This window comes from Phascolarctos cinereus, unplaced genomic scaffold (assembly GCF_003287225.1).
Source record: "Phascolarctos cinereus isolate Bilbo 61053 unplaced genomic scaffold, phaCin_HiC Scaffold_4;HRSCAF=312, whole genome shotgun sequence".
NCBI lineage: Eukaryota > Metazoa > Chordata > Mammalia > Diprotodontia > Phascolarctidae > Phascolarctos > Phascolarctos cinereus.
Window position 1 is genome coordinate 330,779,562 of NW_027555847.1, and position 25,851 is coordinate 330,805,412.

The window sequence follows — 25,851 nt, forward strand, 5'->3', positions numbered from 1 at the left end:
TCTCTGTGATGTCACAAGAATGAAATAAAGGTGCTCCCAAAACATTAGGTGGATACCTTCTGAAAAACTTATCTGAGAATATGGATGAAAGTTACATACTATGGGCATGCAGAGATGGGTTACAATCTATAATGCAGTAAGGAACATCCAAATCAATTAGGATCGTATCCTCTCTCTCTGTCCTCCAATATCTTGCTTCTTTCTCATGAACCCAGTTTCTTTCCTAGAATCAACATATAATATAATAGCTAAAATATATCTGTTTCTTTAAGGTCTGCAAAACCCTTGTTCATCTAGACATGATAAGGAAAGTGAGTAAACAATGGTGATGGTACTGGTCAATGGATAAATTATGGCAAGCCATGGAGCCATTCTACTCTTCAAAACCTCAATAAGCAACTCTTTGCAAAGAAGAAATGACAACAGCCACGCCAGGATTAGCACGTAATACCTGGGCAAAGAACTGGAAGAACCTAAGATTCACTCACTACCTTTAAACCCTTACAATGACTCTCAACCTCACTTCAAACAGATTCTCTTGTCTGGTTCCCAACATAAATTTGAGGTGTAGTAATCCTGAAAATTCTAGTCACTCTGACCTAGAATAGGCACTATCCGGATTGCAATAGCAACTCCCACTTTATAGACACTTACCTATAAAGCCACTTCCCCCCCCCCCAGAATCCAGGGATTTAGTGTGACTATTAATCCCACTTTACAGATGGGAAAAATGAGGCTGAGATATAAATTGGCTTGTCCAATATATAGCTAGTATACTACACAGTACAGCTAGTACTATCAGAGCAAAAATGTGAACCTGGGTCACAATTTGTCCAATATATAGCACACAAATGAACACAAAAAGAAGGAAAAAGGGCCTTCTGCTCCAAGACTCAGAACTGGGAGGAGCCTTCTAGGCCATGTAGTCCAACCCTCTCATTTTAAAGATGAGGAAACTGAGGCACTGCAAAGTTAACAGCCCATGGTCACACAGCTAGTCAATCAACTAGTATTTATTAAGTACCTACTATGGGCTAAGCACTGTGCTAATAAAAAGTATTTCTGGTTCCTAGGCCAGGTGACACTGTTCATCTTTCATTATCTTCCTCTGTAATATACTGAAAATGATCTTATAACCTAAACCAATGTTATCCAGTGCTACTGTGTCTATTTGTCAAAATGATTAAGTTTCCAGGATCTTTTCGCCCACTCCTCATGGTTCTTAATTTACATGGTTAACTAACTAAAAAATTTACCACAAGTTAGTCATTTTTGCTAGTTTCTCATTAAAAAAAACCAACTTGTTTAAACAGGGTAAGTTAAACTTCTATACTGGTACATAGCATTTTCTCTTTTATTCTGTATTTTAATATGGTTAATTTGCTGTCACCTTTGCTCTATCCTAATCTTAGTACACATTAATTCAGAAATGAATGTTATACCAATCTCATTTGCTTAAATAACTTATTTAGTTAAATTACTTGACATCAGCTACCAATTCTCTACTGACAGAAGTTTCAAGTAGGCTACCAAACTTTTACTCTCATTTCTTAATTCCCCATTACACTTTACAATATAGTTTTACCTTCCCCTGTCCCCTCTATTGCAATAATTTTCTAATTTGTCTTCCTCCATTCAGCCTCTCCTCTCTCAAAACCAGTCTCTATATAATTGCCAAATGGATGCACCTAAAGTACAGGTCTAACCATGTCACCGTCCTGTTCAAGAAGCTTCACAATGGCTCCTTACTGTCTCCAGTTTAAAATACAAACTCCTGGGGGCAGCTAGGTAGCATAGTGGATAGAGCACTGGCCTTGAAGTTAAGAGGACCTGAGTTCAAATGCGGACTCAGACCAAACACTTGACACTTACTAGCTGTGTGACCCTGGGCAAATCACTTAACCCCAATCGCCTAAAAAAAAAAATCAATAAACAAATAAACAAAATACGAACTCCTGGCTGACACTGAAAATCTCTCACTATCTAGCTACAGTAGATTTTTTTTCTTCCCTAGGCTGATTATACCACTTTCCTAACAAAATGACCATGCCATTTCTTATACCACTTTCCTAACAAAATGACCATGCCATTTCTTATATACATTCTATCTCCCACCTCCTGTGCCTTTACAAGACTAACCCCATCATACCAACATCTTTGTCCTCACCTCTACCTCTTAGAATACCTTGCCCGCTTCAAGGCTCAGCTAAAATGATAGTTCTTTTAAGAAGATTTTCCCGATTCCCCCTCATTGTTGGTGCCTCCCTCAACTGCCTTTATTTATACTGCATATCTCATATTTTTGTATATCTTCATATATGTAGTCCCTCCCCTATCCTCCTAACCTTCCCCACTCCCCCAATAAAGATTTAAGATCCTTGAAGATAAGGACTACCTTGTTGTCTTTGTGTACTTAGTGCCTAGCACATAAGGCACTTAACAGGCACCAAAGTATGTTGTGATTGGAGATTTTTATCAGGAAATTTCTTTTCTCTCTCTTTTTTTTTATCCTTTAGGGCAGAGGTTGAAGAAATTGAAATTATCTGGGGCAGCTAGGTGGCACAGTGGATAGAGCACCAGCCCTGAAGTCAGGAGGACCTGAGTTCAAATCCAGCCTCAGACCAAACACTTAACACTTATTAGCTGTGTGACCCTGAGCAAGTCACTTAACCCCAACTGCCTTAAAAAAAATTGAAATTATCTTCATTGTGATCTCGGTGCTTTCATGAATTCTTCAAAATAAAATGACCAAGCATCATGCACAATCATGTGTCTTGTTGCCTTTGGGGGCATAAAACCAACACAGTTCATTCTTTTATTCACCTTCTTTCCTATAGAAGCTGCAACTTCTTTATGTCTTCTCATTAAATTTACAATGAGCATATCAATATAGATGGGTTCAATTCTTTCAAAAGTATTTCAACTCCTAAGTCTTTGGACAAAAATTACATGTTAGTACTGCAAAAATTTAAAGGAATTCTTCTGGATAGTCTGAGAATTGAGGATTCTTAGTATCCTCTGTACTGTTTTCTGCTTATCACCATAGAAATGAAAAGAAGCCTTATTGGCAAAGCTATTTTCTGTATATTTCACAAATCACCAAGGCCAAAAAAATTTCATTCCTTGGTAAGAGATGAGGGTCTCCATACTTATGTTATGCTGGTCCTCAGACAGCAGTCTATTGTCAGGGGTTGAAATGGAAGCCTTTCCATCCTGGTAGAACCTGCCAAATCTTGTGCTCTGGTGGCGTAGCCTTAGAGAGAATCCTGCATGAGATCCTTGGAACAATGAAGCATTGGTATAAGATTTTTGTGGAGGTTTACATATATTACAAAGGAAAAATTAAGTCAAAATGTAATGTAAATAGAACTCAGTACATTAAAAAATATCTTAGTTTTAAATTTTAAAGCAGATTTTCACTGTTGTTTTTGTAAATCCTATATGATAGATTAACATCTTACATATTCAAAACCCAGCTATCTTTTATCTATCTGAAACATTCCTCAAATAGAAATTAAAAGAATTGTTATTTCTTCTACTTTAAAAATATTTTACATTTAGTCCATTTTTAAGAGCTAAATTTCAGATCCATATCAAATTGTAAAAGTTAGATTTCAAAAATATAGCTGTTTCGGCAAGATTTTTTAATTCAGCAAATGCCAAAGTTATTTTTCAGCCTTCAAATAATTTCAGCTGAACTAAAAATGCAAATTTAAGATAGGTGATAGAGCTATTCAAAGCTTATATATTATTGAACTGTCAAAAACTAGTTGTACATGTTGACAGTCTCCTCTTGCTCCCTGAAAACACTATTCCATTATATTTTTCTAGTACACAGCTGAATCCAGCAGCTGTGAGGCTAAGAAATGCCAGCAACTAATTAGGCTGGCATAAACCTTGTCTAGCATATAAAGTAAGATTCAGTTTCAAATACAGGAGCACAAAAGCCAAATAAATCAGCAGGGGATGCTAACAAAATCTCAGCACTCTATTTTAAAAAGTCAGAATGCTTAAAAATTTAACAAATGTAAGTAAACTAATAAAGGGATACATTCAGAACATTAGAGAAAGATGGAAAAAAAAGCAAATTGTCTTCATTTGGTCAAGTAATTTGTCTTTAAAAGATTCAAGCTTTGAAAATAGGGAGTCTGCTTTTTTTTTTTACACATTAGAACTAGAAATTTAATAGTTATTTTATTTCTAACTTCAATATCATAGGATTGGGATTCACTTCAGTAATCAGACAGCTTTCCATAAAATCACTGCTTATTTTTATTTTTTGGGTTTTTTTTTTTTAGGCAATTGGGTTTAAGTGACTTGCCCAGGGTCATACTGCTAGTAAATGTCAAGTGTTTGGTTTGAGGCAAGATTTGAACTCAGGTCCTCCTAACTTCCAGGCTGGTGCTCTATCCACTACACCACCTAGGTGCCCCACTGCTTCTTTTTAGTTACAAGTTTGTTTTAAAAAATTTCATCTTGGTCTATTTATAAGAACAAGAGGTTTTTTTATAAAGATGAATTATTAAAAAGTAAACATGCAAGAACAATGTCCCTGACATTACAAAACCAAATTGCTTATTGCTAGTAAAGCCCAACCCTTCTGAAATCATGACATGTTGTATTGTTTGAACATAACATTTACAATCTTGAAAAATGACCAGAAAAAGTACTGAATATCATTATAAAATGAAATTAATATAACAGCATTGACTTCTTACTTTCACAACACTGATATAATGTAAAACCAGAGCCGAGAATAATTGGTTATATAAGTGGTCCTATACACTCATACGATTAAGAAATTTTAAAGGTATCTTTTATAGGAAAAAAGAAAGTTTAAGAATCTGATTATAGCAATGCAACCTATAGACATACTCTTCAAACAAGCACTTAAGGAAACAAAATATATTCTCACTCTTAGAACAAGGATAAGTAGCAAAATTTACTAAAATTAAGGCATCACTGAATAATAGGTATCTGATCAGTCAATGCTGTTACACAGGTTCGGTTGAAAATACACATAGTTATTCTATATATATTTGAAAGAAGTAGCATGGTACAGTGGAAACAACACAAGAATTAGGAGGCAGAAGACATAAGAGTTCACATTCCAGACCTGCCATTTCCTAGCTAAGTCATATAACTTTAGTACATCATATAACCTCTTTTAAACATCAGTTTACTCATTTGTAAAATTAGGATAATACCTCTTTAGTCCACCTACATTACAGATTTGTTACAGAGAACCAAATAAAATTATATACTTTAAAGTATTTTATCAACTGGAAACTATAAAACACTTATTATTGAGAGAATATGCTTGATGGAATAAACTTGCAACACTTAATCTAGATCTACAATTTCTAAACAATTTTAGGATTTATGAATCTGTCTTAAGATAGATTTCGTCTTGACTTTTACCCTAAATATTAAATTATAAATCTGTAAAATGTTCATTGGTTTCAGTAAAGCAAAAAATTCTCAATAAGTTGCCAATGTACAGTGCTATATCAAAAAGTTTTCTACATCTCTAGGTAGAAGCATACTAAATCAGGATATTTATGAATAATTTGTCTTGGTAAATTACATTACCAGTTGGCTACTCAAGTTCATTCATTTCAAATCTCCCTTCTGAAAAGACAGGCTTCCTATCTTACTCTGACAGATCCATTAATTCATCTATGCTGGTACAAAATGTGGACTGCAACTCATACCATGTTTGCATCCTTTCCACAAATTCTCCACGGTGGATATATTCAATTTGGTAGAGGCCCAATGACCAAAAGAATTAACTATAAAATGAAGATGGGATTGGAAGGCAGGGATAAGTGAAATGAAGCTCCTAAAAGACTTAGTATACACTCATGAATATATTTAACTTTTTTGAAAACTCCAAAGCATACTATAGGTACTAATTTAATAATAATAATAGCCAGCATTTATATAGCACTTTAAGGTTTGCAAAGCATTTTACAAAATATTATTTCATTTTATCCTCACAATATTCCTGAGAGGTAGGTGTTATTACTATCCCCACTTCACAGATGAAGAAACTGAGGTAGACAGGGTTACACAGCTAGTTAGTGTTTGACAGCTGGATGTAAACTCAGGACTTCCTGACTCCAGTTCTGGTGCTCTGTCCATTGCACCATCTAACTGCCAATTTATTGACATTACACAACCCTCTTGGGCACTGTGTGGAAAAATATCTTTCCTATAAATCATCAATGAACTTGATAAAGAAGTTTAGTATACGTACACAGTATTAAGAAGGAAGATCAATGTAAGATTTAGAAGTAAAACTCTCTAGATTCTGGTTCTCATATTAAGATCTAGCTGTCTGACTACAACTATCAACAAACCGAGTAGTGTTAAAAATAATCTTTTTAGTGCTATGTGGGACCTATATCTTCAACAGCTATGATGGAACATGGAACCACTAGGGAAGAATACAAATAATGGGTCTGTTAACTAAACAGCACTGTTGCTGTTTAGCAAGTCTCCAGAGGAGTAGAAACGCTAAACCTAGATACCTGTTTTTAGCTGATCATACTTAAGGTGTTAGTGTTTAGCAGGAAACAAAATGCTATTCTACTATTTCTTCTCAACTTTAACTATAATGCTGGAATTCGGACACATTCACACAGCCAACTATATAAATCAAATTTCATTAAGATTTGCTCCATATATAAATTCAGTAATTTTCAAAGTGTTTTCATTTAAATGACTTCAAAAATAGTCATGAAAATTCAATACTGCTCTGGTTCCTTTGGGAGTGATAAAAAAATTTCAAATTTGTATACTAGTTTTATCCTTACTGAAATATATAGCACACTAACAATAACTACAATCATATACAGTAGTTATGATGGAGATATATAAGTATCATATCTATTTAAAACAGCTTAAACTCATTACTGATCACACTACTCGAAAGTGATCTAACTCTATAAAGAGTTCTAAAATAATACTCTAAAGAGGTTCTGGAAAATGATCTCCCAAGGCTTTTCTTTCATATCCACATTTCCCTGAGTGAATGATTCCCAAGCCACATACTTTTATTCATTTATCTCCAAATGTAAAAGGCTTGTTTAAATGTTCTGACTTCAGGACTGGAATATCCTAATATTCCACTTATTACTTATAAGTTTAACACACAAAAAAGTCTTTATATATAAGGTAAACATAGAACAGAGTTAAATGTTTTAAATTCTCACTTATTTAAAGGTAAATTCCACACAAATACAGATGTGCCAACTCGGTACCTTTTTTTTTAAATCTGAGGTGAGTTTTTTTTTGCTTTTTTTGGTGAGACAATCAGGGTTAAGTGACTTACCCAGGGTCACATGACTCAGTACTTTTTATAGCTACACCATTATATAGCTATACCATCCTCCTTTTATTACTTTAAGTACCTCATAGAAAATGAGATAGAAATCTATCGATTATATACTTAACAAAAAGCTTTTAAAACCCAGTAATGATTAGCAATGTAGACATGTTCACAAATAATCATTAACAACTTTAAACAGACTCAAGAAAGATGACCCTGAAATAATAATTTTTCCATTCCAACTAGTTTTCAGTCACTCCTCCCAAATTTCACCAGGCAATTCTATGCCTGGAATCAAGCCAACAAGTACAATGAATAAGTGTTTTAGCAAAAGTCTGAAGAGCAATCATGAGGATGCCAAGTAGACAGAATACTGATATTATCAAGAATCTTTCAAAAAGACTTTTCTACTTAGTAAGGAGGCCAAGCAATTTGAATCTTTAAGTACTGGGCAAACCTGGTGTTGTATCTTATGACATGTGGATGGAAACTTTGTTTCATTAACAGCAATAAAAGTGACCACTGACAGTACTGTGGAGAAAAAAAAATCTACAGTGCTCAAAACTCAGGACTGCTCACCTGTCCCTGACTTCCCTGGAATAATGGATAGAAATTTCCCAAAAAAAGTCATGAGAAAAGGTTACAAAAACATTTTTCAAAGAATGTTTTTTCAATGTGTCATGCGGCATTAAAGAGGTTTTTTTTGGAATGCAAATGGAAAATAACAAAAAGTAACACTGGTTCATAAATGAGCTTCAAAACCTATGCTACCAGTAATAGAGCAAACAGAATGGACAAATGCTAAATTCTTCCTAATTCTATAATAGAGGTAATGTAAAGATCAATGCTATAATGAAAATCTCCTTATAATAGTCACTATTAAAGGTGCTACTGGAGGCAGCTAAGTGGCACCATGGATAGAGCACTACGTCTAGAGTCAGGAAAAACTAAGTCACAATATGACTTCACATAAACACTAGTGATGTGACCCTAGGCAAGTCGCTTAACCTGTCTCAGTTTCCTCTTCTGTAGACAAGGATAATGGTACCTAACTCCTAGGGTTGCTGGGAGGTTTAAATGAAATAATATTTGCAAAGCATTTAGTATAGTACCTGGTACACAGTAGGTACTATAGAAATATTTACTATTATTATTAGAAAATAACACATAATACATAAATAACATATATGTTTCAAACTACACAAAATTGTTGCACCTGTGTCTTGCTGTGTTTCTGATTAATTATCCACAAGTTGCTGCATACAGCAAAAAGCCACTGTTCAGTCAAGACAGAAACCAGTCAAGTTAAAATACATGGAAACTCAAATGTTAATGTTCTCTTGAACCATCTGCTCATCCCTCATCCTTCTCTTGGATTAAGCCACATTAGTTAAGAGTTGGAATAGTGGGGCCTTTATTGAGAAGCTGGTGAAAAAAAAAAGGAAAAGTCATATAACACCCTAAAAAATCATGAATTATGAACTACAGAAAATTAAAAAATGACAGGATTTGCAGAGGCTGAGAAGAGAAAGTATGCAGGCTTTCCACCTCCCATCCTAAAGTCACTTCGTAACATCTCACCAACAAACCCACTTTTTTTGTTTTTATAGCAAAGCACTACAAATTGTAGTAGCCATACATGCCAAACACAATGCCCACACATCTCCATCCTTGTCCCGTTGCCATTTCACCTGCTGCTGCCTTCTCCCCACTAGCACCTTTCAAACTAAACCTCCAAAGACCCTGCCCTTTTTCCTGGGATAAGTTAATTCACTCAGCTGAGCTGCCTAGGTAGCTAAGTTGCATACCAAATCAACTCATTTAATCCATTATCTAGCTGACTCTAGGCCATCTACCTAAAATATCCTCTCTTCTACCACTTGTGCTGCAGACAGTAATTGACCCAATACTACCACCATTTCCAGAAAGGGCATGACTATTGGCTTTCCCATGGCTCCAATCACTACTTATGTGTTTCCTCAAACCAAAAGTCCCTTACTTGGCCACCACTCCTCCATATGTTTAAGCTCCTTGAGGTCATGCACTCACTTTTGTATTTGTATCCTGATGGTCTAGCACGTGTGCCTGGCAAAAAGCAAATAAATGCTTTACCTTCCATTCATTCACACCATTTACACTAAATGTAAAACATGTTAAAGTAAAATATATGCATGTACTAAAGACTCCTAGAGGAAGCCATTGGGAATAATTCATAAAATCTCAAGGGAAAAAAAAGCTAAGAATTTTTTTAAAAATACAATATAGCCAATAAGAAATACTGAATGTAAATATACACTCTAGGCATTATACCAGGAACACATACCAGAAAGAAAGAGGAAAAAACGAAGGTTAATTCCAAAAGTTACAGTATCTGATTCCTACTCTGTTGAATGACATTCATATGTTTCTTTTTTCCTCACTCCCAGTCCTTTCACACTAATTTAGGCCCTTATAAGTTTCATGCCTGGGATACTGCCAATAGCTGCCTAATCGATCTCCATGACTAGATTCTCTCCCTATGATAGATTCTAAATACTGTCATCCTCATTAATCTTTATTTGCTGTATCAAATGTTAAATTGAATAGTCCCAAAATGCTATTTCCATCATGTTCATTACTGTAGGGGACTTAAAGTGGTATAGGATCTTAAAATAGTTTTGTAGTTTTTATCCTTTCAAACCTTCAACTTTTCACATTTAATAATGGGATCTGTATATCAAAAAACCAATATCTGGACGGCAAATTTCAAAGTAAATTCAGTTTCTTTCTAACAGTTGATAAAGTTTTTCAATTCTACTTGCCATTGAACAGCTCACTCTTGTTTACAGGAGCAATTTTTCATTTTTTACTAGATCTGAAATAAGAAAAATATATATAATTGTGTAGCTTTAAAATTAACTAAATAGCAATCTAAAAGTAAATAGTTTTAAAACTTTATAAAAGCATATGATTGGGGCTGTGCAATTTGAGGATATGTTTCTTCCATCCTCAACAAAATACACTGTTTCTTAAGTCACTAATCAAACTCTATACTTTAAGAAATTCCTATCAAACTACATCTGCAATTAGAATGCTAACTACTAAAAGGCAAAATACAGAAACACATAATCATGTATAACTGAATATAGTCAGAAAAAAAGCAGTAGATTAAAACTACCCAACAAATAAAGAAATAAAATTTAGGAAATTTCCTACATAATAGCTACACATTTTATTGGTAGGCAGGCAAAGTAAAACAACCAGTAGAGGTAGCACATGGCAAAGTGGAAAGAGCCTGGGACTTGAAATCAAAAGAGCTGAGGTCAAGGACTGGTTCTGTCCCTTCTCTTGTATTAGTCATTTCATCATGGAGCCTCAAATTTCCTCACCTGTAAAATGAGAAGCATTGGCCTAGATGATCTTTAAGAGCCCTTCCAACTCTAACATTCTGTGATTCTCTGGTCCCTCTCACAGGCCTAATATCAAGAAGCCATCACACATGTGACTAGCAACTTCTGGTCTCCTATTCCTCTTCTGAAAAACACTGGACACAACTGAAAATAAATATTAAAAAGCACATTTAAGTTTATCTGAGATAAAAAGGTCTTGTTCAAAGAGATTACTTCCTCAAATTAATGGAAGCATTTTCTAAATAAATTAGAAACTCTTAGTAAAAATAGTATTAGTCAAATTTAAATCAATTAAATGTGGAGAATACATAAACTCATCAAGATATTCTCTATATATTATATATAATCAGCATAACAAACTGCAGGCAACACACTGCTTTTGTATGCAAAAAAAAAAACCCCAATCTTATACATTACCTCAACAAACACTTATAAAGTGACTATGTGAAAAGCTAGGGGGAGATGCAAAGAATAAATAAGATATAATCTCTACCCTGAGTTAGTTTATGCTAGAGTCACCATCAGTAGTCATTTTATATACAGTACTTTATGTATCTTGTAGTAATTATCAAGTCACTACTTAGCTTAACATTTTAAAATATTCTTATATTTGGAACTATAAATAGGAGGAAATAATAATGTGTTTTAAACGTGGAAAATGCCACTGATCAAGATGGCATGTACGCTGAAGTTGGATTTCTGGTAGTGGATGTATCTATAAGATCTAGATGGCCTTGCAACCAAGAAAAGGCATTTATTTGTGAGATGCTTTAACAGGAGTTGCTACAGAAAAAAGAAAATCTAATTAATTAAGCATGGGGTTCAATTCAAATAACCAGTCACAAATTAGAAGAAATAAAATCTTAAGCAATGGCAAAACACAAAAACGAAAACACAATTGATAATTTGCCAATTGAATTGAGTCAGTGACATACATAGCTTTTTGTCCACACAGGGGTTCTATTTTTGTTATGGACCTCTGTGGCAGTGAAGCCTATGGACTCTTTCTCAGAATGATATTCTTAAATGTATAAAATACATAGGGTTACAAAAGAAACCAATTATATTGAAATAGTTATCACAGTATTCAAATAAACAAAAAACGCCAGTTCCTAGACACCAAGGCAACATCTTACTGGTCTACAAAAACACCATGACTTGGTAGACCCATGATGTTCGATCCAAATCTTTTCCAAGTGTTCTTTCCATTCATTATAGTCCACTATACCACAACATAGTTTGTTATTACATAACAGATATTGAGATGCTAGAATCTAGGTACTTTTTAACTATGTCTGCATCAGTTATTAAAGCATGACACTAGTAAGGTAGAACTCACAGGCTATATAACCTGTAAGTTCTGATGGAAAGTGTTGAAAGCTTTGAAAAAACTGAAACTATGGTATGTCCAACTTGGGATCTGTTAGGTCCCATTAACTTTTTCACTTTACAGAACTGTGAGATGAAAAAAGTTGTAGGGTGGGTTGTATATACCCCATTAAAAGATTTCTCCCCGCTTATACTGAACCAAAATCTGTTTCTCTGTTTTAACTTCTATCTGATACTCTGATGTGTGTTAGCTGGAGTGAGCAAACACCACAGTGTTTCAAATATTTGAAAACAGAAATCATGGCCTCCCTCTAAGTCTTTTCTTCAGTTTAAACACAGGACGTGGTTTTGAGTCACTTGATTATTTTAATGCCTCCCTTCTCCTTTTTGCCAACATCATTTTTAAAATGTGGTTCCTGGAACCAAACACAATACTGTAGATAAGACTAGGACAAAACACAGTGGAACTATAACACACTTCTTTGTTCAAAATACTGTACATGTGTATTAGTTTTTTAGGCTGCTTGGTTAATCAGAGTTGACTCATTTTGAGCTGGTAGTCCACTAACTGTCCTAGGTCTTTTCTTCACCGAAACTGCTGTCTTGACATATCTTCTAAATTTTAAACTCATGCAGTTAATTTTTAAACCCAAGCTGAGCATTTTACATTCATCCCACATCTCCATCTTAAAAGATTTATTTCATTTTTCTAAACTGTCAAAATCTGTTATCAGTCCTCTCTCCTGACTCTATGTCAACAACAAACTTGAAAAGAACACGATTTATACCTTTATATAAGTCGCTGATTAAAAATTATGCAACAGAAAAGTATAAGAAAAGAGCCTTGTGACACTCTATTACAGACCTTCAAAAATAAATATTAATCCATTAATCATCACTCTACAGATCCAGTCAAGCTGGTTTCAAACCCATCTAACTGTACTATCATTTAGTCCACATCTCTCCATCTCGTCCATGAGGACACCGTGAGAGACTTCTGATATGCCTTGCAGGAATCCTGGTATACTATGTTTATGGCATTTCCCGGACTTACCAGTCTAGTAACCCTATGAAAAATGATGAAATTAGATTAGTCTGGCATAACTTAATATATAGCCCATGCTGTAACCTAATTATCATTGCTTCCCTTTCTCTGTACTCATAAACTACCCTTTTAATAGTGCATACTAGAATTTTGCCAAAGAATCAACAAGTTCACCAATCTGTAGTAATTCAAAGGCTCTACCTTCTTCTTCTTTCTGAGGATCAAAAAAAATTGTCCATCTGTAGGACCTCTCCCATTCATTACCATGGAATGAAAAACTCTGAAAAAAATTACAAGACACAGATCTACCTTGCTAAAGTAGCAAAAAATTTCATTTTACAAATGCAGATGAATGGAAGAAAGAAGGAAAATTAACTTATGTGCTCGTCATGAGTCATTAATAAGACTGTGAAGAAAAACCCATCTCTCCATTGCAAATCCAGAATTCTACCCACCATAAAATTTTTTATCACTTTGATGAAACTACTTTTTTTATTAAATGCTAGCCAAACACTATGTGAGGTATACAATAGCTGCTCAATATTTGTTTAATGTTTAATTCACAGGTAGTGGTGGTAATGGTTTCACCAGATTTTTCTAATTAATCAAGTCATTGACCATCAGCATAACTTCCTTGTAGCTACTGCCTACAAATCGTTTTATGGCTAAACCAACCTTATCCATAACTTAATTTATGAATGAGACACTGACCTTGTTTTCATTCCCTAAAACTAATAAATAGTTGGATTCTAATTATTTTTCAGCAGTCCTCACGGAAGCCTAAGCCTAAAGAGTTTTATTGTGTTTATTTGTATCCCATCTCAATTTTCTGAGGGATCATTATACTCAAAGATGTCTGCATTTCTTATTGGGATCTATTCAAATAGACTACTCTGGCCACAGCCTCCTTTTTGCAAGCTGATGTGACACTTAAAAAGCTCATCAGGTAAGGGGAAGAAGAGTTGTCAGAAACCATCCCTTCCTGTGGTAGGTCAACAAAATTTTGGCACATCCCAATCTCATATTCAAATCAACTAATTCTCAAATGCTTTATCTGCCCCTTTATGACAGATCCTGGATTTGAAGGAGGAATATGACATTAATGAGATTACCACAGAAGTCATGACTTAAGCAGAAGGTACATTATGAATACTGCTTATGGCCCAAGTACATTCTGGAGTTATTGGGGGGGGAGGGTGTAATCAAAATCCAAAGGAACAGAAGCACAAGGACATAAGAAGAAAGGGAGAAAAATATTATCAAGGAGAGATAATAGCCAAACAATTACATTTCAGGAATCTAGCAGTTAATCTTAGGATTCCAAAGTGATTCCAAAGGGATGTGAGCTGAATAATACAGATCAGCCTTAAAAACAGTCAAAGCATGGTTTGTATGCTTACAATTTATAACCAAAAACAAAACAAAAAAAAGATGTGTGCCATAAATGCCACCTTAGTTAGTCAAGGCCACAAGGGTTTACCATCAAGAAAAGAAGCTGTCAACTCCATAAGGAGTTTCTCTATTTGAATGTTAACACATTATTAGCCTTTCATAAGCAATTCCTAAATTGGATTAACTTAAATAAACAGTCTTTATACAGCACTTACATTAACAAGTGTTTTTTTCTTTTGCCTTTCCCTTCAATTCAATGGTCTTTTATTCTGCACTCTTGACTTGTCAAATCATGTAGCTTTGTTCAATTTTGTCCCCTTGAATTCAACATTTTATCCCTACCTTTACCATTATCTCTCACCACCCTACTGCAACTTCATCCTTGATATACTTACCTTCCACATTAGCTGCCAGCAGTCTTACCTAAACACCTTTACCAAAGTTGTATTCTCTACCATGCTCTTCTTCTTCCTACTTGACCTCCATTCCGTCCTCCTCCCAATTTACCCCCCTTTCCCTAAAATCCTTTAAGTGGACCTTTCAGGGCACTTTAGGTTAGGTGCAAAATCTTCAGTTTGTTTCAGAATGTGTGAATCTACCTCATTTCCTTCATTTCTTCTTTGTTTAAAGGTCTGTAATAAATCCCCTTTCTTTAGCTATCCCACTCCCAGATCTGAGCTTCTCTCAATGCAGTAATATATGCATCAAGTGCTTTCCTTGGCCACTGACACTCCATAAATTAGAAAGTTCCTTCTTTCCCCCCCAATAAATCCAAGATTTCTCCCATCATTTAAATAATTCTTTAAATCTCATTTTCAGAAAACCTCAGATAACAATAAAAAGCTGACTGCCCTACCATCTATACCAAAATTCCAAATTTATACATTAATTAGACTTTTGTCTTGCACCTCTAGCTGGCAGTTACTTTTACTAATATACTTTAATGTCCATTCACATACTGGTTTAATGTTTTATACTTTACAAAGTGGTTTCCTTAATGTACAGCACAAGTAGAATCAAACATGACACAGGGTGACCCTGAAGAGGAAATCACAAAAACCCTACATGTAGCCTTCATGTTCACATTAACTGTCTGTTCTATATTTTAACACACTGTTTACAAGTTTAACACGGTTCACATTGACTTATACAGGAGTGATAAAATGTTCCCTCTCCCAAATGAATTTATTGACCAGTAGACATGTATTAAAATGTAAATCTGGAACCTTAATGACTTTAAATATTTAAGGGAAGATAAAAAGAACTGATGGCAAGTTATCAATTACCTTAAAATGTATGTGCCTATTACAAATCCCTATAAACATTAAAAGCAGCCCAGAAGAGGAAAAGAAGTCTTAAAAAATCAACACGTAGCCTGAGGGCTGTTGCCAGGTTCCTAGTCTTGGGTCTATAGGGGCAGAAAGGATTTAAAGACTTACTGTGTGGATAAAAACCTCAAAATTTTATTTTGTTCAGCTGCTAATATCACCCTTCCTAAACCTGTGTTTCAGAGTCACTAACGCTGTCACAGTGGAGATCTTCCACCATCTTGCCCCACCATGTTCCTGTGCTCTAGGCTTCACCTCCAATCGGAGCTCCAAATTCCAGCTGTGGGATTTTTATTGATTCACCAAAAGTAGCCTTTATATCCAGACCCACCTCCCAGCTATCCTTAATTGTGTTCACTACCCACCATCCCCTTTCTACTACAGGTCTGAGAACAGTAATCAAATCAGATCAACATTGCCAAAACATTCTACTCTGGCCACCACCTAATATGTGTTGTCTTCCCAAAAAATAATGTAAGCTCCTTGAGAGTTAAGTACAACCTTGCTTTCTCATATTTCTATCCTCAGCTCTTAGCAAAGCGCCTAGGACATAGTAAGCACTTCAAAAATGCCTTTCTATTTCATTCCAAAGAACAGGATCCAAGACAATCACCCCAATTTGTTGTGCTATAGGGAGATCTCTTCTTAGTGCCTGGTGAAAACAACCTTATTTCTTTGGCAATGGCAGTACCACCACCGAGGGGTAATGTCTCAATCTAGGACTGCTAAATGAAAAATAGGGAGAAATATCTAGAAAAATTATTAACTTCAAGGGTTAAAACGGCTTAGAGTTAAGTGCTCTAAAAGGAGAGTGGTGGCAGGAGAACACCTGAAGAGCTTTAAGGCACTAAAGCTGTGCCAAGAGAAATAAGCTATGTGCGACTGCACCTGTGTTTCATACATCAAGAAAAGCATATCGTAAAGTATAAAGTACTACACAACAGGGGTCTGTCACTAAAGTTGTTCAGACTTAAGTGTCAAATCAAATGCTGCACAGCAGTAAGCAGGATGTGAGAATAGGCTGTCACTGTAGCCAGGACCCAGTATTCCAACAACATTTAACATAGCATAGTAATTATTATCCTTGAGTAGTGGCAGTAAAGCTACTAACAATGGGGGGATTCATCTTCGATACATGTGTATCTATATCAACAATGTCACCTTTGGATTATAAACTCTTTGTTGACAAGCTCTTAATGTGCATGGACTATAAACCTAGTTCTTAATACTATGGACAAATGTCTTTTGATGATGGAACAGAATAAGGAACTTTAAAGTCTCTTTTCTTTTGGTAGGATCTCATCCAGGCATTGTAACACCAACATTATTTTCTTCTATTAAGCAGAGAGTAATGCAAAAATAGCAACCCAAAGTTCTATCTCAAAGGTCATTATAGAAGTAATAACTGTATTGACACTTAAACTGATATTCAGTTAACAATAAACATTTCCTAGGATCAATTCTGGTTATGGACCAGAGGTAGCAGGAATGAAAGGTACAGAGTCCTAGAGAGAAGCAATGTTACCTCTAAGTTAGAAAGTGTTGCTAAAATATCTGGAGTTGACAAGTAAGACAGAAATTATCCCCAGGAAATTGTTTTGGATTTTCCAGTAATGGAACTCCAATCCTTACCAGCAGCAATATTCTATTAAACTGCTTCTGGCTTTATTCAACATTGCTAATTTTGGTGAGGGAGAAGTCAGCATATATTCTTTTCTAGAATCCCCATAAGCTCCATTTGTAGCACTATAAGAGTAAAGTGGTCCAGCAGTAATAAGGACAGGCCTTAAGTTTCCTCTTAAACTTCTGGAAAGAACAGCTTTCAGAGAGCAATGCTTTTAAACTTTGTAAGCCATAAAGTACTATATAAAAGGGAGTTGCTACCATTTAGTCCACACATTTAAATTACCTCACATTCTAATAAAGTTTAGTTGTATGCTTGAATTAAACACATCAGACTGCAGTGGACAGGGGAAAGGGAACAAGTATTTATTAAGTACCCACTATGTGGCAGGCACTGTATTAAGTGCTTTACAAATATGATTTCACTTGGACAAGATGAAGAAGAGGAATATTGCCGTAGAAAAGAAGGCACTTTGGAGAGAACAGATCAGAGGCACAGTCTTTAACCCAGAAATCTCCTTGGGTGATGAAACATTTACTGCCAGGTCTACAAGTCAACTCTACATAAATAATTATATTTATACTATCAATGTTAGATTGTAAGTTCTAGGCTGGCAGACTCAATGCATAAGGACTAGAAAAGGTTTTCTTTTTTAAACATGAAGCTTCTGAATCATCATATATAACTAAGATAGTAAGATTTAACCTAATTTCACCACTGACAACAAACACAATTTAGTTCCATTATAAATTTTACATGCTGGATTGCTGGCAGTAGAAGAAATCACAGTTCTCAAAGGAATCAAAGTATCAACAAAAGCATGTATCTAACTTAACAGCCCTATGACGTGGGGCAAGTCTAACTTTTCAGATCCTCAATTTCTTCATTTGTAAAATGGGATTAATACTTACAATTGCCGGCATTCAAATCAACAGACATTTATCAAGTGTCTACCTTGTGCAAGGCATTGTGCTAGACAGCAAAGACAAAAAATCCCTAACCTCAAGGACCTTACATTCTAAGTAGGGATTTAATAACTACAGGTAAGTCCAACACCTCAAAGGGCTATTGTGGGGATCAAGAGATGTTATGTAAAAGACACTTTAAAACTGACAAAGCACCATACAAATTATAGGCTTTTTTGGTTAACAAGTAGAAATTGTACAAAAAAGTTAAATTCGCTAACACTATTACAAAGCTTTCTTCTTTTCTACTCTTAATAGCTGCCAAAAAAATCCCCCAAAAACCAAAAACACAGGACACAGATATCTGAATTGCAACTAATATAATTATAATGCTTAGTTTATTTTCATATAACTAAAACACTATCTCCATTCTCCTAAAATCCATCTAGTTTGGCCTATATAAAAAGACATATGAGATAAATGTGTCAAAGTATTACTAATGGATCAGAGGAACAGCCAGCTGTGGCATAAGCAATTTTTAACCTTTCTAATCGGAAGATTAAAGTTAGTAATTGATGGCTCCTTTGGGATTCTCAACTGCCTCTGGAATTCCTGGTAGTAATCAAAAGCATTATTTTCACCTATGCTTAGCACAGATGTTACAACTTTTTCCCTTAATGTAGAAAAACAGTAATGCTTCCTTTGTGACCTTTTAGTAGCAACGCCTTACCAGTGTGGTTCAGTGGAAAGAGCACAGGACTTGAGTCAGAGCACTTGTATTTGAAATACCTATGTGATTTGAGGCAAGTCACTTAACCTCTCTAGGTCTTAGTTTCTTCATCTGTAACATGAGAAGTTTTGGCTAGATGATCTCTAAGGTCCCTTCCAGCACTCAGTGTTAAGATCCATTCTATGTACATGGAAGTACTATTTTTCCAAATAACAAGATAAAGGGTCATGACATCTTATCACATGACATCCTGAGTAGACTTAGGCATCTATTACTCTAATTTCATTTTAGGTAATTCAACTTCACCCTTCATTCTTCTAAATCCCTCCTCCACACAACAAGCTGTATTAAGCCCAGAAGCAGCCTCCTCTCCCATTTAGGACTAGGTTAAATCATTTAAATTCAGGCCTTTATAATGTAACTCTGGTAGCTTTCCTGAGAGGAAGAAAAAAGTCAGGTCTGGAGTCTGTGCCCATGCTGCAATAGACAACAGTTTTCCGAAACTAACAGAAGCCATCAATGTAGCAGTGGCTCCCACAATAAAACGACACCTCCACAAAGGTTCTGGACATTCCTATAAGATACCTACACTTCTCCACACTCCCAGAAAAACCAGGGGCTACAGATAGTTAGAACTCTCTCCCCCTCAGGGGAACAAATAGAATTAGTCAATGGCTCTGAATAATGAAGCTTTTCATATAGAAACAAAAGTTTTAACAAATGTATAGTTATACAGTTAGAAACACAGAAGCATATCAATATATGCATTTTGCTTACATTTGGATTTTTTAAAAAATCTAGCTTGCAAATGCAAAATGGGGGAGATGTGACTAGACAACAGTTCTACACCTAAAAAAAGAGGGGTTTTGGCAAACTGCAAGATTATGAAGAAAAAAATGTTACAGCAGGCCAAGAAGCTATTGCTATCTTAGACTGCACAAAGAGGAATTTTGTTGTTGTTGAATCGTTCTTCAGTCATGTCCCACTCTTTGTGATCCCATGTGGGTTTTTCTTGGCAAAGGTACTGCCTTTTTTGTTAGAAAAGGTTTGCCATTTCCTTCTAAAGATGAGTCTTCCTGAAAGAGAAATAGTGATAACAACTAGAAAGTTGAGAGACCTACTTAACTCTGCCCTGGTTGTACCATTTCTGTAGCTGTGTTTCATTCTGGGAACCATGTTTTTTTGGAAGGGCATTGATAAACAGGGTAGTGTCCAAAGCAAGGCAACTGGTAAACTGGTGGACCTTATGACTATGCTATCTGAGAATGAATTAAAGGAACTAAAGATTCTGGAAAGAAGACTTACTGTGGACAAAATAGCTGCCTTCAAGTATTTGAGGAAGAAGGATTACACTTGATCTTGGCCACAGAGAAAACAACTAGGAGCAATGGGTGAGGCTACAGAAGTCAGATTTCAGCTCAACATAAGGAAACATTTCCTAACATTTAGAGTTTTCAAAAACTGGAATGACTCTGTAGGTAGTGCACTCTCTTTAACTGGAGGACTTCAAATAGAAGGCTGGATCTCTACATGTTGGAAATGCTGTAGAGAGGAGGTCAGGTTAAAAAGGTAGACTAGATGATCTCTGAGGCCTTTACCAATTCAGATTCTGTGATTCTTTGGGTCACAAAGGAAACCAGGCAAAGGATGGAATTCATAAATAATTTTTCTAAGCACTTTACTATGACTTATTTAGCATCTCCCTCAGCATCTAGCATGTGCCTTACACATACCAACTACTAGATGTTTTTTGTTCAGTTGTTTCCAACTCTTCATTTGGGGCTTTCTTGGCAAAGATACTGAGGTGATCTGCCATTTTCTTCTCCAGCTCATTTTACAGATGAGGAAACTGAGGCAAACAAGGTTAAGTGACTTGTCCAGGGTCACACTGCCAGTAAGTGTTTCTGAGGCCAGATTTGAACTCATTAAGAGGAGTCTTCTTGACTCCAGGCCTAGCACTCTATCCACTGCACCACTCAGCTGCCCAAATAACTGTTAGAGTTGAACTTTTAAAGTGTCTGGGAAGCAAATTTTGGGAGGCAGTAGCAATTAATTATGCTTCTCTAACAACCCTAGTTCTAGTTCAGTTCTGGGCTTGATTCTTGAACTCAGATCTACACTGACACAGTCCACTCCAAGTGGAATTACAGTTAACCTGAGAACAGACAGCGTCATGAAGTATCCTAGGGAGCTGAATGCTAGAAATGCTACTAGGATTCTCTTTAAAGTGGTTCTAAGGCTCCAAAGCTAAATCATAAGACTAAAAATCCCAAGAATGAGGGATTCATTCATTCAAAAAATGTTTGCCTCAGGCTGTTAAGGGGCTCCTTTTTTTTTTTTTGTTAACAAGGCCTACTACATACATAAATGACAGTGTACTTGTCCCTCACGGTGCTATATTCTAATATAAAATTGACCTAAGAACACAGTTACAAAAAAGGGCAAGTATAATGTACTATAAATTCCTTATGAGTAGTACAAAGAGCCATAGTTGTTCTGAGGAGGGAGAGATCAATTCTGGCTGGGGTAATCTGGCAAAACTTCATGGGAAAGGTTTTGAGTTATGCCTTGAATGAGGATGAGTGAAGACTGGGGGTTCAGGCAGAAGAAGCCTCCATTTTGCAGAGCCTATCAGTCACAAACAGGAACATTAAGGACAGTAATGATTCATAAATTTATTGTCATTTTGATTCATACAAATAGAAAAAGTGTCTGCTCAAATAATTCCATGAAAATTACACAAACATACCTCAAATGTTACCACACAAAACTATGCAAAGAAACTCACTCATGACCCTTTATATTTCATTTTAACACATTAAAAGATTTTTCTCAAGTCATCTGAGGATAAAAAAAGCTACTGGTTTATATAAAAGTTGTGACTATTTTAGTTTACTGTACCAAAAAAAATGACTGTATAGATCATTTTTAAAAATCTTGTTGTTGCTGCCAGTGAACACAAATTTAATCTCAAAGAAGCAATGAATGACATTAATAACATTTCCTCCAGAAAGAGTAAATAAATACTTCCTTTGCCTCAAGTAATATACTGGTATCCCTTCCCCCAGTAGCTCAGTTAAAAAGCGCCTAAAGCTCTTAGTGGTATGCTTTTGCTTTTCACACACGGGATGACAAAGCTTTGCTAGGACAAATGACCAGAAATAATGAAAAAAAATCAGTAACTATGGAGGGTCGAGCAATACACTATCACACAAAAACTGCTTTAAGGACTAAGACAAAGATTTAGAGGCTCTATCACTGTATATGGGGTGTGTATCATAATCTTGGTCACAGTGTAAAGAAAAGAGTAGGCATCTACAGAAGCCAGCTACAGATCTTCCTAACCCGGGACGCATGCTTTAAGGAAGGTTTTTTTTTTCCCTCTTCAGTACTTTCCCTTCACCTCCTCCTCACAAAGCTAATGAAACGTTCTATTTTCTCCAAAGCAGGGCTAAAGATAGAGAAATATCTAAATCTAACAATCAGATAATAATGACACTCAATTCCCCTTAAATTCGTCTCCCTTGATCCTTTAAGGGGATTAAAAACATGAAGATCTTACCATCACCCTCCCAAGACTAACTCTTCAAATTTTCATTATTATTCATCGTTTCCCCTGTCCTGCCCCAAAGGTCTCACCTCCGAGAAACACATCTGAAACTCCTCCACCCTTGTCTCTCTCTCATCCCCGTTAGTGGACAAGATCATAACATTCTCCACATCTTACTCTCAAGAAAAGGCTTAGCCAAAGGGGGAAAAACGCCCGAGAAAAAGGAAAAGAGGCAGGAAGGCCTGTCTGTGAACCAGAGAGTACCTAAATATCTATTGGACTCTTTAAAAATAAGCAAACTCCAACAGCAAAGCTCGAAGCTACTTCTCCAAATACTCAAGTCACGCCCCTCCCCCACTGCCAGAGAAGATAAGGACGGCAGAGAGGCCCTAGAAAGGAAGGTGGGTCTCCCGTTTGACATCCAGGTCACCCCCAAGTGAAGCAGGCATCCTCACACGTGGAGTCCGGGGGAGGGAGGGGTTAATTATGGGGAGAGCAGGCTATTTCCTTCCGCCGCCCCCCACCCCAGCCCGGACCCCACCCCAGCTGCATCTGTCTCAGTCCCTCTGTCTCTCGTTTCCCCGCACTTCCTGAAGACCCCACCTCCCCCAGCCCGGGCCCCGCTTCTGCCACGCCTCGAAGCGCGCCCCCCACCCCAAACTCTTCCCCCCTCCCCTTGCAGATCTTCCTCTCCCACCCCTCACCGCTTACGCCCCCTCCCCCAAAAGCCAGGCCGGGCTCCCCGCCCCTAGCACTGCAGCAGCACCGGCCCCCCGACTCAGCCACAGACACACTGGTGCACACGAGCCCCGCTACCCACGAACACACAAAAGCTCCCACAACCTCCCCGCTCCCCCCCCACCAAGCCGGGCCCAACGAATCAATGAAGCCGCGGCTCCTGGCGGGTGGGCCCTCCCCTCCTGGCTCTCTCCTCTCCCCCTCGGGCCGGGCCCGCGCTCACCATCGCTGCGCTTGATCTCCACGTAAATCCCGATCTGGATCTTGCCAAAGTTGGCCGCTGCCATCACCTCATCGGGAGGAGAGGCTGAGGACGAGGCGGCTGGAGCGAGGCTGGGGAGGGAGGGGGAGGAAGGGGCGCAGGAGGGGCGGGGGCGGAGGAGAGGGGAGGGAGGATGGGGAGCGGGGAACGCCGGGACGGTTACCGGCTGGAGCGTGGAGGGAGAGCGAGGGAGGCGGGGCCGGGCTACACTCGCCGGGGCTGCTGCAGCGGCAGGAGGCCGAGGCGGAGCGGGGCCGGGGCCGGGGCCGCAGCGGGGAGCTGAGGGGGAGGGCCCGAGTTGCCAGGCTTGTCTGGGATAAAGCCGACGCGGGCAAGGCCACTAGCAATGCGCCTGCGCGGCAGGGCTCTTCCATCACCCTCTCTTCCCTCCTCCCCCTCACGCCTTGACCGGCCCCGCCCAGCTCCGCGGAGTGTAGCGTCATTGCGCCCCGCAGAGGAGAGGAGACAGGCTGGCGGGCTGAGAGGGGGAGGGAGGCGCGTGCGCCGGGGGCGCTGGGGAGGGGTCTCGCGCGCGCGCGATTTTGGTTGGCAGGCGTGGTCTGGAAGAGGCGGGGGGAGAGCCCGGGAGCGAGGGGCGCGGATTCCTTGGTTTGGCCTTCTTGCCTCCAAGGTTGGTGCAGCGACTACTAGGAGACGGCGACCAAAGCAGCTGCTGAGACTATTTAGGGTCCCCACCCGTTGGCGCCTAGGGAAGGGGGTGGAGCTGGCTTCGGAGTCTGGGGACGTGAACTTGGTCCCTGGGCTGGGGTTAGGTTGGACCCCCTGAGGATGATGCTCCACTGCTCCAGTACAAGGCTGGTCCTAGTAACCCTACCCTAAGGCACCACCAGGTTGAGTCTCTAGTTAAGAAATCTTGCTCTTCAATGGAGTGAAGAGCCTCTGTAGGTCTCACGGTTCTGCCTTTCTACCATGATGCCTGCCTGCAGAAGCTCTGCAGGGAGATGTGACTTATTCGGTAGATGATGCAGAAAGCTCAGTGGCTGCGACCTGGCTCTGCGAAGCTAACTGGGGCCAAGGCCCTGAGTGAAATACGAAGCCTAGACACCTTAGATTTTGCCTGCAGCCACTTAATTTGTGGTACTACAGGAGTAATGTAACTGCTGACGATCCAGGCATAGTTGGGCAAAGTGGGTAGAGCATGTAGGGAAGGAAGCATGGAGTCAGGAAGACCTGAGTTCAAATTTGGATTAGACAAGTGCTATGAACCTTGGCAAGTCATTTACCTTCCGTTGAACTCGGTCGCATCTAAGGTAACTTTCCAATTCTAAATCTGTGATCATTTGATTTTTACAAAAATATTATGATAGGTGTAACATAAAATCCTTACACCAAGCTTGGGTTTGGAAGGTCGCCCCCAAAGGTTTTTCGTTGCTCCTTGGGGTATCTATGCTTCAAGCTGTTAGAGCCTGGATTTTCACTCAGATTCCTGGTTCTCCTGGTCTTTAAACTCCCAGACCTGGAGATTTCACTCCCTGCATTTAGAACAGAAAAGAATGAAGAAAAAGGCCAACAACCTTCGCTTGTTTCTCAGGGGGGTTGACCATATGACCTCAGAAAGGGAAGAAGGTCCTGAGACTATCCCCATAACAGCATAGTTTCTCATGGATCTCCTTGAGAGAAAGAGTTACTGAGGTACCCCAAGGTGATAATAAAAGAAAGACACAGCCTGGGCTGACTCAGGATTTTTGGAAGATCCTTACAGTTCTGGCTACACTATCAGTGGAAGAAGCCTCCTCCCACTACTTGTAGAACAGTTTCTCAAAGGCACTTTCCTTACATGTCATCATGATTCTCCTGGAAACGGCTCCACTGACTGCCCATGCTCCTAACCTCCATTACATATTTTTTAAAAAATTGTTTCAGGTGTAGGATGCAATGTAGGGGGGAAAGGCTACTCTTGTGTTCTATATTTAAAGGTTAATATACTTTTTTATTGGAGAAGTATATATTGCTCATGGATTGGTCACACCGATATAATTAAAATGACAGTACTTCTTAAATTATTTTACTTGCTTGGTGCCATACCATACTGCCAGAGTACCACTTTGTAGAGCTAGAATATAACATATTTCATCTGGAAAATAAAATGTCAAGAATCCCAAGGGAAGTAAGGGAAAAAATAGAAAGGAAGGAGGCCCAGAAGTATCAGATCTCAAACTATACTGTAATGCCATAATAAAGCAATTTGGTACTGGTTAAACGATA

At 37.9% G+C, this 25,851-nt stretch overlaps 1 protein-coding gene across 6 annotated transcripts in view; it reads right to left on the minus strand.

Moving 5' to 3' along the window:
• Window positions 1–23,965, minus strand: part of KIF2A (kinesin family member 2A) — a 101,144-nt gene extending 77,179 nt beyond the window's left edge. For 3 of the 6 annotated variants that reach the window (XM_021007200.2, XM_021007199.2, XM_078153176.1), the window contains exon 1: window positions 23,587–23,965. In XM_021007200.2, coding sequence (XP_020862859.1) covers window positions 23,587–23,650 — 64 coding nt within the window. In that variant the 5' untranslated portion in view covers window positions 23,651–23,965. Of the gene's footprint in view, window positions 1–10,701; window positions 10,725–23,586 lie in introns of those variants that run through there. The other 3 variants (XM_021007203.2, XM_021007202.2, XM_078153177.1) reach the window with 2 other exon arrangements.
• Between the last annotated feature and the right edge of the window lie 1,886 nt (window positions 23,966–25,851).